General features: G+C 44.2%; 2 protein-coding genes across 12 annotated transcripts in view; one reads left to right on the top strand and one right to left on the bottom strand.

The window, feature by feature from the left end:
• Nucleotides 1-15,073, top strand: part of LOC128931945 (putative uncharacterized protein C6orf52) — a 29,603-nt gene that overhangs the window by 10,204 nt on the left and 4,326 nt on the right. For 6 of the 11 annotated variants that reach the window (XM_078368626.1, XM_078368625.1, XM_078368624.1 and 3 more), the window contains one exon: nt 2,135-2,180. In XM_078368626.1, coding sequence (XP_078224752.1) covers nt 2,135-2,180 — 46 coding nt within the window. Of the gene's footprint in view, nt 1-2,134; nt 2,181-13,566; nt 13,663-15,073 lie in introns of all 11 variants that reach the window. The other 5 variants (XR_013533939.1, XR_013533940.1, XM_078368628.1 and 2 more) reach the window with 1 other exon arrangement.
• On the bottom strand, nt 8,546-10,446 carry LOC144582279 (serine/threonine-protein kinase MARK2-like). The gene is made up of 2 exons (XM_078370530.1): nt 8,905-10,446; nt 8,546-8,650 (listed from the first exon to the last, which is right to left on the bottom strand). The coding sequence occupies exons 1-2, from the start codon at nt 10,444-10,446 to the stop codon at nt 8,570-8,572; spliced, it is 1,623 nt and encodes a 540-aa protein (XP_078226656.1). The 3' UTR covers nt 8,546-8,569.

The following is a 15,073-nucleotide window of genomic DNA, read 5'->3' as shown; positions in this document are numbered from 1 at the left end:
TTTTTTCTCACCTGGCTACCCCTTCTCTCCATTCCTCTGTCCATTTTTGTGGGCACATCCTGAGATTTTTATCTCGCCCTCCAGCCAAATTATTACTGTAACATGCATTTTTTTGTACAAGAATTATATAAATATATTTTGTGGTTGTGGTGACCCCACTGTGCCTTCTGCCTGCCATCCTGCTGGGTGATCCCTGTTGGGAAGCTGCTGAGCAAAACTAAAGATGGGAAGGCTCTGTGGTAGCGCTCTTTCACTCACCCATCCCCATTTTGTTCTCTAATAAAGCGTGTATTGCTGAGATGTCCTAGCTTTATTCCCTGCTTCCCCCAATGTGCTGTGCCTGTGTCCATAACCTTTATCTCCCCAAGTTAATGGGTTACCCCTCTGCAGCCCTCTTCTTTACATTTTGGCATTGTGGAGGTGGGTGTCTCCAACATGATTCTCAGGTCTTTGTGGCCCATCAGCACACTTTCCCAGACTATCTCTAGCTGAGGAAAGACTTATAAACGTGCTTTTCTTCTTCTTCTTCTTCTTCTTTTTGAGATGGAGTTTCGCTCTTGTTACCTAGGCTGAAGTGCAATGGCGTGATCTCAGCTCACCGCAACCTCCGTGTCCTGGGTTCAGGCAATTCTCCTGCCTCAGCCTCCTGAGTAGCTGGGATTACAGGCACGCACCACCGTGCCCAGCTAATTTTTTATATTTTTAGTAGAGATGGGGTTTCACCATGTTGACCAGGATGGTCTCGATCTCTTGACCTAGTGATCCACCTGCCTTAGCCTCCCAAAGTGCTGGGATTACAGGCTTGAGCCACCTCGCCCAGCCTATAAACGTGCTTCTTTTTAAAGGCAGTCAGCTGCATACACAGTGCCAGTGACCCTCAGACTAGAAAGATTTGGATACTATCTGTCTCCAAATAGTTGCTGCTTCCCTCACCCTGGTTATTTAGCATCCACATTTGCCAGAATGCACATTGAAAGGAGGAAAATGTGAGGTTACTTAGTCTTGTATTATTGGAAAGGACTTGTGGAGGCATGGATTCTGGGTGTCTTAGCCATTTCTTTCTTTCCCTTTTATAGAATTAGTTTTTAGAGATGATGTCTTGCTCTTTTGCCCAGGCTGGAATGCAGTGGTACTATCATAACTCACTGCAGCCTTATCTCCTGGGTCTCCTGCCCCAGCCTTCCAAGTAGCTGAGACTATGGGCTGCATGCCACCATTTAGCCATATCTAAATACAAAAATGACACAGATTGTCTTTTGAAATTTGTGGTAACCTATTTTCCAAACCTGTACATATTTCAGAGTGAAGGGGAGACATACTTTCAGATAGACGGAAAAGGAAAGATAGTGGATCTTTGACTCTCAGTACCTTCTCATTCTTATTAGCAAGGGAAGCTTAATTAAGTGCCAGGAGCTAGATCAGCCCTTCCTTGATAGAGTGATTCCTTGGAATAGCTAGCCATACTTAAAAAGACAGGTTCCCAGCAAGTCTATAGCGGAATCGTAAAAATGTATGCTGCCCCAGTAGATCCAACAGAGTCTGGGTTAACCAACCAAGATTTACTTTGCGAGTGCCTCTGCAGTTCACTTTTCTCATTATGTAAGAATATGATTGGTTTGCTTTGCTGTAGCCTCTCATTTTCTTGAGCACCTAATATCCTGGTTCTTAGCTGAGCCATGGGTTTTGGGGATATGATTAGAGGGCCATGAGGAAAATGTGCTTATGGAGACTTTATAGATTGTATTCTGGAAGGAGGAGCAGAACTCCAGGTAGAGTCAGGCATGAGTACAGGAAATAAGGAGCCTGATACCAGGGACCCTGGTGTCTGGTTCCTAGCTCAGGCTCTAGGATGCTAGTTAGGTCCCAGAAAATCCAAAGGCCAGAGGCCCCTGTTAGGCTTGCTGCTCTTTTGTAATAATTCTTCTGTGACTCAGTTTACCTCTTTCATAATTGTACCATGTCACCTAAAGATTCTTTCCATCAAATTCAGAATCTGATTTTAAGGGATTAATTTTCAATATTATTTTTATTTTAGATAGTATTTTTAGAAGCTAGAGTTTTTCCCAATAAAGTATGTATTGATATTTAACCTTTAAGTAAAATTATTTTCTCATGAGATCCTTTTTTATTGCAGGAAACCACAGCTCTAGCTGAAAACCAAGATGAAGACCCACTAGAAGGTAACATAAACCTTGTGCTCAAGTGGTTGAAAACAAAACCCCATTTCCTGGTTTCTCATTCACTCTGCTTGCTGGAAACTGGGAGGTTCAACTGGAAAATTCCCATGTAGGTTGCCTAAGCCATATTCTTCAGTAATTTCTCCTGTTTTTGGAAACTGGTTCTATGGGAACAACTTTAGCCAAACTACTTCTTTGGGCCCTTCTGAAGGACTGAGAAAGGGGGATGTTCCCAAACAGGAAGAAGATAATACGTTGCTTTTAAGCGCCATTTCCTCTGTAAGTTTAGACTTTGAGGTAAATTATGCTTTAATTCTGATTTTCAAGGGAGAAGAGCACCGAGGCGATCGCTGTGGCCTCAGGATTATTGGTTCCTGGGGTACTTGTCAGGACAGCTCCCTAGTATCAGGCTGGTGGTGCTTCCTGTAGTTCTTAATCTGTTCTGAAAAGAACAAAGTTTGTCTGCCTGGGGACAAACACTCTGAATGTGTCTTATTTGAGGAAGGGAAGAAAATGTTTTGCCACTTTTAAGTAATAAGAAAGAAAAATAGAGGAGAAATTCAGAGAATGCTATTGTCTTTTTCTTATCACATGCCTGTCTTATCACATGTTCTTTTTTTCTCTCTCTTGATCCAACCCCTTCCCCTACCAGACAAACCCACCCACTGTCTTTGTGACTTTATCAAAGAAGGGAGCATGTTGTTATTAGTCTTTGTAGCCCCTGTGACTAATTCAGAGTTCACATATTGGTAGGTGCTCGGTGTTTAAATTAAATCAAATTGATGTTGAAATCTTTAGATACTGGTGAGCAGTTCTAGTTTTTAGTACTTTGATTTGAGCATCACTAAAGGGTGCTTATTTCAGCTTTCTGGGATTTCTTTCAGGTTAAGTGTGAATCTCTCTTCCTGTCTTTATCAGTTATGCAGTTTATTTATTTATTATCATTATTATTTTTTGAGACGGAGTTTCGCTCTTGTTACCCAGGCTGGAGTGCAATGGCGTGATCTCGGCTCACTGCAACCTCCGCCTCCTGGGTTCAGGCAATTCTCTTCCCTCAGCCTCCTGAGTAGCTGGGACTACAGGCACGCGCCACCGTGCCCAGCTAATAGTTTGTATTTTTAGTAGAAACGGGGTTTCACCGTGTTGACCAGGATGATCTTGATCTCTTGACCTCGCGATCCACCGGCCTCAGCCTCCCAAAGTGCTGGGATTACAGGTGTGAGCCACTGCGCCGGCCACAATTTATTAAAATTGATGCAGGATTTCTTGCTCCTTAGTTCAGCTAAATCTCTAGGTTCTTGTCTTATGACCAGGAAAAATTAGGCATGCGGACACATTGAAGGGTGAGGAGGAGGGAATTTATTAAGTGAAAGGAAAGCTCTCAAGAAAAAGAGGGATCCTGAATGCAGGTTTCTACCTCACAAATTGAATACCGGGCCAGTACACACAAGTTGAAAAGGCCAGGCTCCTCCCCTGCATAAGGCATGAATTCCTGGTGGTTCCACCCCATTCTTCCAGTGTGCATGTGGGCCCTTAGTCTGAGCCACTCCACATTGATTTATTTCCCTTACTGTGCATGTGTTAAGGGACGGAATTTTTCACCATGGGCATGTTTAGGCAAATCCCCTGTGCACAATGACTTGGGCAGGTTGGAGGTTCTCCATGGACACTTTCCTGTTTGCCTAGGCATTTGGGTGTTTTCTGCCTCTTATCAGAATAATGGAGGTAAAAGTTTTCTTTTAGGATACAGACTGCCAGGGGATTCAGATCCCACCTACTAGCTCTGTAGTTCTAGACAAATTAATCTCTAGTGTGTCTGCTTCACTTTCTGTAAAGTGGGGACGTTGATACCTATCTCATAGGAAGTGTGGGCATGCCAGGTCTAAAGTACTTTTAGGTGGTTTAACAGCTTCTGCCATATGATAACCACTCACGTGTTGGCTGGTCATAAATCGGGCACAGTACTGGTCAGTATAAATGTGAACTTCTTAATTAGGTCTTGGTAAATCTGTTTAAATCTGTTGGCATTTCTTAACGTGACATATGCTCTTGGTGGCAGGATATAGCTCAGAAGCTTGAGGCAGGAGGGAGACATGTTACCTCAGATAATCCTTCTTGGATCAATGAGTGGTGTTAATAATAGCAGTGTGGGGGAATTTACTCATGTTCTTTTCCTGGGTTTTTATGTAATTGATAGGAGATGGCTCCTAAATTCTTTCTAGGGGCAAGAATAATTTTATAACACATTATTGCCTGAACAAATGAAATCAACTTATGGCAAATACTTCTTTCATAATTAAAAAATAAAGTGTAAGTTCTTTTAGGCTGACTCATGGAACCATGGTGCACACGTACACCTCTGGAGGACCTTCTGGAATTAGAAAACGTGTGAAGGAATTTGGAGACCATGAAAAGTGGAAGGCAATCAACCCTTTTGGTGCCTAACTAACCTGAGACATTCTTCTATTGTTTCTTTTTCCGGCCTTAATTGACAAGGTCATTGGACTTTGTAACCAATCTTGGTCAACTTTGTAACCAACTTTGGTCAACTTTGTGACTCCAGACCCTACGACCCCCTCCCAGCTTGCAAAAGACCACTCTAAACTGTAACTTCTGTAACTTTCCACTGCCTACTGCAAACATATAAAACTAGCTTCTATCCCACTGCCCTCCACTGACTCAGCCTGCCCGCCCCCGGGTGAATAAACAGCCATGTTGCTCACACAAAGCCTATTTGGGTGGTCTTTTCATTCAGAGCGTGCGTTTTAACATAAAGTAAGTATGTTTTAAATAAGGCATCCTGATCAGGATGTAAAATAGGTACAGTGCTCCTGAGCATGTGTTTTAACTTTGTGGATCCGTTTATTTGCAGATTTTTTCCAGGAAATATATTGGAAATGTTTTTTGAGATTTGCAATTATTTGAAAAAACTCAATGAACACAGCCTAGAAATATTGGAAACATTAAGAAATTGTAATGTATGTCATGAATTCAGAAAATATATGTAGATACTAGTCTGTTTTATAATTTACCACTATAAAATATACACAAATTTATTATAAAAAGTTAAAATTCATCAAAACTTGTGCATACACTTATAGGCTGTATATGATGCCATTTGTAGTCGAGAGAAATATATAAACAAATGTAAAAATGCAGTATTGAATTATAACTGCATAAAATTAACTGTAGTAATGCCATACTACTGCAATAATTTCATAGCCATTTCCTGTTGCTATCGCCGTGAGCTTAAGTGTTGCAAGTATTCTCTTAAAATGCTGCATGCAGCATTTTGGGAGACCAAGGTTTGTGTATCACTTGAGGCCAGGAGTTCGAAAGCAGCGTGGCCAAAATGGCGAAACCTCATCTCCTCTAAAAATACAAAAATTACCTGGGCATCCTGGTGCATACCTGTAATCCCAGCTACTTGGGAGGCATAGCTTAAACCCAGGAGGCAGAGGTTGCAGTGATGGAGATAAAGCCACTGCACTCTAGCCTGGGTGACAGAGCGAGACTTCATCTAAAAATAATAGTAATAATAAAATATGAAGTGTGATGCTAATCATTTCCCCGTGAGCAGTTTCTCTCCCTGGTCAATTTTCTATCACACTAAAAGGTGATCTCTTGAAGTTCTTGTGTATTTTCATCATGTTTGGTGCAATACCGTAAACCCTTCCTAACCCAATGGAATGCATAGGAAATATCACTAGTGATGCTGGATGTGCTCCCAAAAAGCAGAGGGAAGTCATGTCATTACAAGAAAAAGTTGAATTGCTTGATCTGTACCATAGACTGAGGTCTGAACTGCAGTCATCGCCCTTTCAACAGATGATTCATCTTGTAAACAGACCACAACAAACTTGTATTACTGATAAATACAGCATAGTACTGTAAATGTATCTTCTCTTCCTTATGATTTTCTTAATAACATTTTCTCTTCTCTGGCTTACTTTGTTGTAAGAATACAGTATACAACGCATGTAACATACAAGTACTTGTCAATTGACTGTTTATGTCATCAGTAAGGCTTCCAGTCAACAGTAGGCTACTAGTAGTTACGTTTTTGAGTTGCTGGAGGGAGGCCAGGGAGGCAGCTGATGCTTCGATAGCCACACAAAGCTTGTCCTCTAGTTGAGTGGCTGAGGTGACACTGTAGCCTAGGGCGCTGTTACCCAGCTCGGCTGCCACCAGAGAGGATGCTAGAGAGAGACCAACGACCTTTGGGAGGAAGACTGCTCATCTGTCTTGGTGATTAGGGGAGGGTGGAAGGAGGGATAGAAGTTCGGCCTGTCCATATACCTCTAACTGCAGGACCAAGGTGACAGGCACGCAAGGGAAAGGGAAGGAGGCATTAATAATTTTAGGTAAGGTTCCATTACACCAGAAATATCCTCTTGGTGGTGCGTAGAGGGAGGATTGTACCTTTACTGTGGTGTTATAGCTGGGACTGGAGCTGCTGGCTGTCTCATGGCAGAGAGAGAGATTTTGAGGGTGTACTTGGAACAAGGGGATATCTGTTAAGATGGTGCCGGGTCCCATAGGTGATTGTGACAGATTGAACCCGGACCTGAGGGGAACTGCAGCTAAAGGGGGGGTTGCTGAGAGAGGCACATATAAAGCAGTTGGTGATATTCATATCTTTAGTTAAATTTAACATGTTGGCTCCCTGCTGTACTAGAGTCAACCAAGAGAAAGACTGAGAGGTGTCATCTGAGGGTTTGAATTGGTTAGTTAGGATGGCTTCATTTTACAGGATTGTATGGCTTACAGAACTGAGCTGTTCTATTGCTTCAGAGACAATGCAGGTATAGGACCGAAATATTAGCCATGTTCCCTGAGGGTGGCTCCAGGTATAATCTTCACAGACTTTACCAGACACTCCTGTATCCTAACAGCTGTGCCGGGGTCACAGATGTTGAGGGCTAAGGAACCATTGCTGAAGTAAGCGAGCATGTGGTTGGGACAGCTTGGAGGCTGTGGCTTGTGAATAACACAAGAGCTGTATGGGCACCCCCCATAGGTGGTGTGTTCCACCAATGACAGTAGTCCTTGGTTTGGTCATATAGAAAACACAGCCCATGCTGAAAGTGAAACCCATGATTGCGACCGAGTATGGCGCTTTTACCATGTGGGATGAGGATGGAGACAGTAGACTGACAGCTGCCTGTTTGGCAGTTTGCCTGTGCAAGATTATGAGTCCTGGTGGTGGGGCCCTCAGTCCAGGATTCCTGGGTTGCAAGGATCCTGGTTTGAGCTCTTGGAGGAGAACGCTGTCACCCAGCTGGTGAGGTGCTGCCGGGTGGAGGTCCTCTGGTCCTGGAATGACAGGGAGAGTGCAATTGGCATGCTCCCTGAGTGCTTGGCAGAGGAGAGAGAGAAACAAAAGGTAGGAGGCCAGTGGTGGTGGTCGCGCAGGGAGATTATAGGAAACCAGGAAAGGCCGGCTGTACAGCAATTCAAAGGGGCTCAGGCCCGTTAGCCCCCATGGGATGGTCCGGATATAGGCCAGGGCAAGGGGTAGGAGTATGGGCCAAGAGAGTTTTACCTCAATAGCAAGTTTGGCCAAATGGTCTTTGAGGATGCCATTGGCCTGTTCAACTTTACCCGATGACTGAGGATGGTAAGGGATGTGTAGTATCTAGATGTTGAGGGACTCAGCAACCAGCTGGACTACTTGGGCAGTAAATGCTGGACCATTGTCCAACTGGATGGTGGCAGGTAGACCGAAGCGAGGGATGATTTCTGGTGTAAGAAATATTCCTAGCAAATAATTGCCACTGTGAAGGCTAATACCATAGTCTTTGGTTACTTAAAACCTAAAGTCTTGTTATCTTTAGGCTTAAAAGAAATTTTTACTTGTAGTTTTTGGAGCAGATTTCTCCCCAACAAAGGAACAGGGCAGCTGGGAAGATATAAGAACTTGTGCCACACCTCTTGCCTTCCAGTGACATATTTTGATTGGCAAAAAGGTTTGTTTTTGTTCATTTTTACCTGATACTCCTATAGCCACAATAGTAGTAGTGTAAGACAGTGACCCACCAGTTTGGATCATATGCCACCACTAGGTATTGCACGGGGGTAAACTGCATGATCTTTATAGACCGTCTCCACTCTGGGCCAGGTTTAGACTCTGGTTTAGCTCTATCTTTTTCTTGCTCTCTTCCACATCCTCCTCCATCCTTTCATTATCCCCGCTTTTCTTTCAACTAAGGCAGGTGCTAGTACATCTGCTTTTCCTTTGCCTCATGCCTTGCCCTTCTCTTAGCCCCGGTCCTGTGCAGGGAGGGCACAAAGCAGCAGAGTGTCTGCAACCCACGTGCCACCTTTCCAATGCTACTACAAAATTTGCAAGAAGCAAGAAATGGTCATTTATCAGAATGATACATTTATTTTTATATTTTTTTATATAAAGTGCTGCAGGCTCCAACGTTGCTCCTGGGCATCTCAGGTTTCGGGCCTTCGTCCTCTCCAATCTAAATGCAGAGACATTTGACATGAACATGTTTTGCAAAATGCAATACATTCTTATTGACTCTGGTCACCCTGCTGTGCACTAGAGTCAAAACCTCTTCCTCCTGTCTAGACTTTGGTCCTTTGACCAATACCCCCCATTCCCTCCCTCTGCCACTCTCCGGCCCCAGAGATTTGCCAATTAAAACAATACTAATAAAGACAGAATAAATATAGTAAAATGCAAGAAGTGCGGCTTCACCGCCCACCTACTTACTTTTTCTCTTGGGTGGGCCCTCTTACTCTGCCTCTTGGGTGGACAGAGGCAGCAACAGAATCTCCTTATTATGGCAATGCACCTTCGGGCAGCCCTGCGGCAGCTCCAGCCTCTTCTTGGCCGGGCCAACACAGCCTCGGGCTGCCCAGCTTGGAGGATGCTGCCTTCGTGTCCTGGTTGTTGAGCCACGGTGCTCTGGGTGGTGATCTGAGTGGAGGCGGCCATGTTATGCGGGAGGGCTGGTTGAGCCAAAGTTTCTAAATTTTCACTGCCGGTGGAGCACTTGCTGGAGGCTGCAGACACGAGGTCACGCTGGGGGACTTGCTCTGCCAAGGTTTCTAAAGCACCACCACCGCCTATGGCGCTTACAGTGGAGGAGGCCACACGGTCACACTGGAGGGTTTGCCGTGCCAAGTTTTCTACATCTCCACAATTGCGCTCGATGGTCAGGGAGGCCGTGGGGGCATGCTGGGGGTCTGACTTCCTGTGAAGGCCGGCAGGTGAACTGGAAATCTCAGTGACTAAACATGTAGGATCCCCAGGAGCAAGAGACTGTGGAGTGGTAATGGATGGCTTTTTTTCTCCATCTACAATACGGTAGGTGGCCATGGGATAATTAAAGACATGGTCTTCAATTGCCTTTACGATGTTTTCTGGCTTCAATCCCATGGCCACCAAGAGCCTTATGGTCTCACAGTTCGGGTGGTCTTCAATCGGCTCTTCATACGTCGCTGGAGGCAAGTCCTGGCCGTTGTTCACCCACGGGTCCCTCAAGACTTTGTCTGCTGTCGGCCGCTCATTGGGATTAGATATTAAAAGGTTTTTAATTAGGCTTTTTAGGCCTTCTGAGAAATAGTGCCGAATAACATACTGGCCAGATAGAATGAGGGATATCAGTTGGAAACGACTCACTGCGAAGAAGGGCAGACTGTTGGACACCATCTGGTATAACGTGACGCCTAGGCTCCATATGTCCATGGCGGGACATTCATAGCCCTGGGCCCCAAAGAGTTCTGGGGCCATGTAGGGGAGGGTCCCATGACCTGCTCTCAGCCTCTGCCCCTCATAAAAAGTTATGGCTGATCCAAAATCTGCAATTTTTATGTTCCCGTTGCCATCTAACAACATGTTGTCAGGTTTAAGATCTCGGTGAGCGATGCTTCGGCGGTGGAGGTAGCTCACGGCGGACAGCATTTGTTGGAACTTGCCTCGGGCCTCCTCCTCCTCCACTATGTGGTGGTCAAGCCAGTTGGCCAGGCTTCCTCCTGCGGCATACTCCATAATGAAATGGCACGCCTCTCTGCTGTTAATCATTTGGTAAAGGTTAATGATGTTGCCGTGGCGGACCGACTGTAAAACAGTCATCTCTCTGTGGCTAGAGAGGAAGCTGGTTCTGTTGATTGTTTTCACCGCCACCCGGATGCCAGTCATTAAGTGGCGGGCCAGCGTGACCTCCCCAAAGGCACCACGGCCTATAAAGTTTAGTATTTGATAATAAGGTGGCCGCAGGGCAGGTGAGGTGGAGGCCAAGCCCTGCCTCATGGTGCCTACTTTGTCTACACTAACTATATACAAATAACTACTCTAACTCTATGGACTACGCTAAAATATTAACAATACTAACTATCCCAAAGAACACTAAAATGCTAAGAAACAGTACCAACTATATTAACTATACTAACTAAAAAACACAACAACGCCCCTCCCACAAAAACTCCCCCCACCCCGCCAAACAACTCGTAATCGCTAAGCTGGTCTGAGTCCACAGGTCACCAAAAAAGCTTCCAGGGATTTCTCAGACCAAAAACCATGACCCAGCCAGGGCCTTATATAGGCCTGTCTGTTATGACATCACAAAGGCTTTTCATGAGCTCAGAGCAAAGCAGGGCCAATCATGGCTGGGGATCTTTCACAGAGGTTTTCTCTCTTTTGGTCCCCAAAACATCTTCCTCTTTTAAAAAGTAAGTGCTTTTGTCTAGATGGATTATAGAGATTGATATTTTGTTTCCCAGCTATTTAAACTGGTACAACGCTTCAACAGCATTTTCATTTGTAGTTTCTTTTTCTATATTTATTGTACTCTTAAGTTCTGGGGTACATGTGTAGATTGTGCAGGTTTGTTACATAGGTTTAACGTGCCATGGTGGTTTTCAATCATTTGTAATTTCAAAATCTGAAATAGCTTTTGGATTTTGAAGATCTCCTAATATCTACATGCAACATATTTAATTCCTTTTCTTTCATCTCTCAATGGTTGATGTCAACCATTGAGAAGGGAGAGAATATTTTCCTTTCCTTGTAGGGTTTTTCCTTCCTCATGTGGTTGAGATTATGTAATGGACACAGAGGAAACAGACATACCCTACACTCCATGAGCCCATAGCCTCTTCAGGAAGGCCCCCCAGCCATGAAGCTCCTTCAGCGTGAGAAGCACCAGGTGAAGTGGGGCCAGAGAACAGTGACCTGGGCCTCAGGTCAGCGCTGGTGAGGGAAGAAGTGGGGCTCTCTGGAGGCCAGTGTGCTGAGCCCTGCGGTGTGAGGAGGGGTCGCCTAAGTGAGTAGGGACAAGGGCAGGAGGGTAGCCTCTGTGAAGGCCCAGGATGATCGAGGGTGGCTCTCTGGAGGGATGCACTAGTCTGAATGAGTGACAGGGGCCAGGTTGGGAGGGATTGAGTCCCGCTGCTCACAGCAACCCCCCAACCAGTCTACATCTCTGCAGCTCTCTCACCACCCTCCCTACTTCATTGATCTCCATTGCACTTAGCAACATCTGACATTTGCATATTTCACTTGCATATTTCTTTGTCAGACTCTTGCATATAAACTTCACGAAGGCAAGTGTTTTACATGTTTTATTTACAGTGGTATCCACAGTACCTAGGACAATGGATAGATACATAGAGGACACTTGACTAATATTTCTAATATTTCAATGAATAAATGAATGTTTGAATGAGAAGAAAACTCAGTATCAGAGTGAAACAAACAAGAAATTACTAAAGTGAATTGATTAGAGCTTTTTGAGGGAAATTTCCTCGTTCCCGGGACGTGGCGTGTGCACGTACACACAGCCAAGTAAATGCTATGGTGAAATTAGACTTACTTTCTTACATCCTCAGGCTGTCTCATAAAGTATTTGAGACTCTAGGTTTTTAGCAATAAACTTGCTGATGCAGTTGAGTTATAATATGGCAGAATGGATTTGGGCACTAGTGTTATGCTTGAAATGTAACAATGCGGTTGGTTTCTAAAGGAGTAGTTGGTGACATGGTGAAATCACTGGTTGCCCTGATAGGATAAGGCCACCAGCCCCTGTGATCTAGCCATGTTGATAAGGATAAGGATTCCACCCAGCTGTTTTCTTTAGGGAGCCACCCTGGCTATCTCCCTATAAGAGCCTAAAGAAACAGGACAACCAGCCACCATTGCACCAACCAGGACTGCTCCTGGAAATGCCATCTCCCACTGGGCAATAAAGGACTCCACTTTTCTCAGGATCTGCCTGTGCCCAACCCTTATCTAGAACAGAAAGAAACCATAACCCATAATTTCCCCCGAGGATTCCAGCACCTCCCCAATCACTCCCCTATGAGTCTCAGGAAGACAGGTTTGTTTTCCTTTGAGAATCCGTGTCTCTTTGCGAAAGGTCTGTTTCCCGAAAAGAAAAGGAATTTGCTTCAGTTCTGCTTCTGGAACTAGAAAGCCAGGTCTTCACCAAACTAATGTACAAAGGGATAAAGTCACAGTTGCCATGACCTCACACTAACATCAACAAATACTTACTGGGTGTAGGACATTGTGTTAGCTGCCGTGAGGGAAGAAGAATGGATATCTTTCCAAAGATCTTAAAAGATACAGACTCATTTTCCATTAAAAACTAATTACTTGGCCAAGCATGGTGGTTCATGCCTGTAATCCCAGCACTTTGAGAGGCCGAGACAGGAAGATCCCTTGAGCCCAGTTCAAGACCAGCCTGGGCAACATGGTGAAACCCCATCTTTACAAAAAATACAAAATTTAGCCAGACTTGGTGACTTGTGCCTGTGGTCCCAGCTACTTCAGATGCTGGGATGGATGGATCACTTGATCCAGGGAGCTAGAGGTTGTAGTGAGCTGAGATTGTGCCACTGCACTCTATCCTGGATGACAGAACAAGGCCCTATCTCAAAAAACAAAATATACTAAGCACTGAGCTCTGTGAGGTTGGCAGTATCATCAAGAGGCTTAGCTTTGTATGAGCTCCATTCTGAGAACCTGGGAGGGTTGAGTCTGTGCCAATATCCTGCTGTGCTGCGGGATGGAGCCCAGCCTTGACCTTTTGGGTTGCCACCAGAATAAAGCTGCAGATAGAAAATGTGTGGGGGGGGAGAGTGGAAGAAGGAATCTCAGAGGGGAAGAAAGGACCTCCAGCTTCAATTTGAGACAATTTTACAAGAAAGGTAATGAAGGCTATGCACCACATTCAGGTGTATTCCAGATCAGGGGTTGGCAAACTATGACCCATCCCAGCTTTTGTATGTACCGTTTGATGGGAAGGCAGCCACAATTCATTTTTTTCTTGTTATCTATGGTGCTTTTGTGCTTCAGAAGTAGAGCTGAGCAGTTATGATACATACCATATGGCCCAAAAGTTAAAACTATTTACTATCTGGTCCTTTACAGAAAAAGTTTACCAACCTTTGGTTTCGAACATGAACAAGAGTTCTGCCAGTCTGACGTGTACTTTTGATCAGTAATTTGCCCATGGTCAGACACACAGTAAGTAGAGAAGCAGGGTTTCAAACCACTCCTGCGCCATGACCTTGGCCACTACATTCTGTACCGCTTGCCTCAAGAAATGTGAAAATAAACAACTAAAAAATCTAATTGGGAAGTAAATTCTCATCAGACATTCAACATTTAAGTATTTGTCAAGTGCTAATACCAAATGCTAATACGGAAGGACAATGTTAATTTTTATCTACATTGATCTATGATTTTTCAGATAAATATCTTGAAACTAAATTTTTAAAACCTGTAACTTTTAGTAATTTCTATTCTCTTCTGGGTCTTTATTGGACTTTGATTTCTTTCTTTTTTATTGGGAAGCATTTCTAAGTCATTCTTATAAAACTCAACTATATAAGATTGTCATAAACTAGTGATTTTCATCTCATTACATCTGAAACGCAGACAGTGAGAAGAAGCAAGACAACTACAATCTTTGTTTTTATATTTTATTTAACTATATTTGCCAAGATACTTGCAAAGCCTGTGGAGGTCTAGGAACAGCATCTCCAGTCAACAATGTTTCTTTTCTTGCGCTTCAATCTCTAGTGATTGATCAGGGGCCTCCAAGTAGCAAGTTCTTTGTTTGGGGAAGGGATCAGTGAACAATGTAACTCATTCCTGACATTTCAGTTAACAACTTTGAAAGAAAAGGTTTTTAAAATCCAATGAAACTCCTAAAAAATAATTGACTTTGCTTCTGCCCCCATGTTCTCCTCCAAAGAATCACACCTGAAAGTTTCCAATGATTTCATCAGCGAATTTCCCTCCTGTTTTAATTAACATTGTAGGTTGGAGGTCCTATACGCTGGAGACTTTTATATCTGTGTTTGATGTTACAACAAATAGAATTTGAAAATATATATATATATTTTTTGAGACGGAGTCTTGCTCTGTCACCAGGCTGGAGCACAGTGGCGCAGTCTTGGCTCACTGCAACCTCCGCTTCCTGGGTTCAAGCAATTCTTCTGCCTCAGCCTCTCAAGTAGCGGGGACTACAGGCGGGTGCCAAATGCCTGGCTAATTTTTGTATTTTTAGTAGAGCTAGGGCTTCTCCATGTTGACCAGGCTGTTCTTGAACTCCTGACCTCAGGTGATCCATCTGCTTTGGCCTCCCAAAGTGCTGGGATTACAGGCAGGAGCCACTTTGCCCAGCCAGATTCAATGCACTCTCTATTAAAATACCACTGGCATTCTTCATGCAAATAGCAAAAAATGACCGGGTGCATGGTGGCTCATGTCTGTAATCCCGGCACTTTGGGAGGCCGAGGTGGATGGATCACTTGAGGTCAGGAGTTCAAGAGCAGCCTGGCCAACATGGTGAAATCCTGTCTCTACTAAAAATACAGAAATTAGCCAGGCATGATGGCGTGCCTGCTTGTAGTCCCAGCTACTTGGGAGG

This window comes from Callithrix jacchus, chromosome 4 (assembly GCF_049354715.1).
Source record: "Callithrix jacchus isolate 240 chromosome 4, calJac240_pri, whole genome shotgun sequence".
Taxonomy (NCBI): Eukaryota; Metazoa; Chordata; class Mammalia; order Primates; family Cebidae; genus Callithrix; species Callithrix jacchus.
Note: the sequence above shows the minus strand (reverse complement) of the source record. Positions and strands in the feature narration are given on the sequence as shown.

Excerpts from the sequence above, each read along its gene's own strand:
- LOC144582279 (XM_078370530.1), bottom strand. The coding sequence starts at position 10,446 with ATGAGGCAGGGCTTGGCCTCCACCTCACCTGCCCTGCGGCCACCTTAT. Across the intron at positions 8,651-8,904 it reads GGGCCCACCCAAGAGAAAAA|ATTGGAGAGGACGAAGGCCC; the intron begins GTAAGTAGGTGG and ends CTCTGCATTTAG.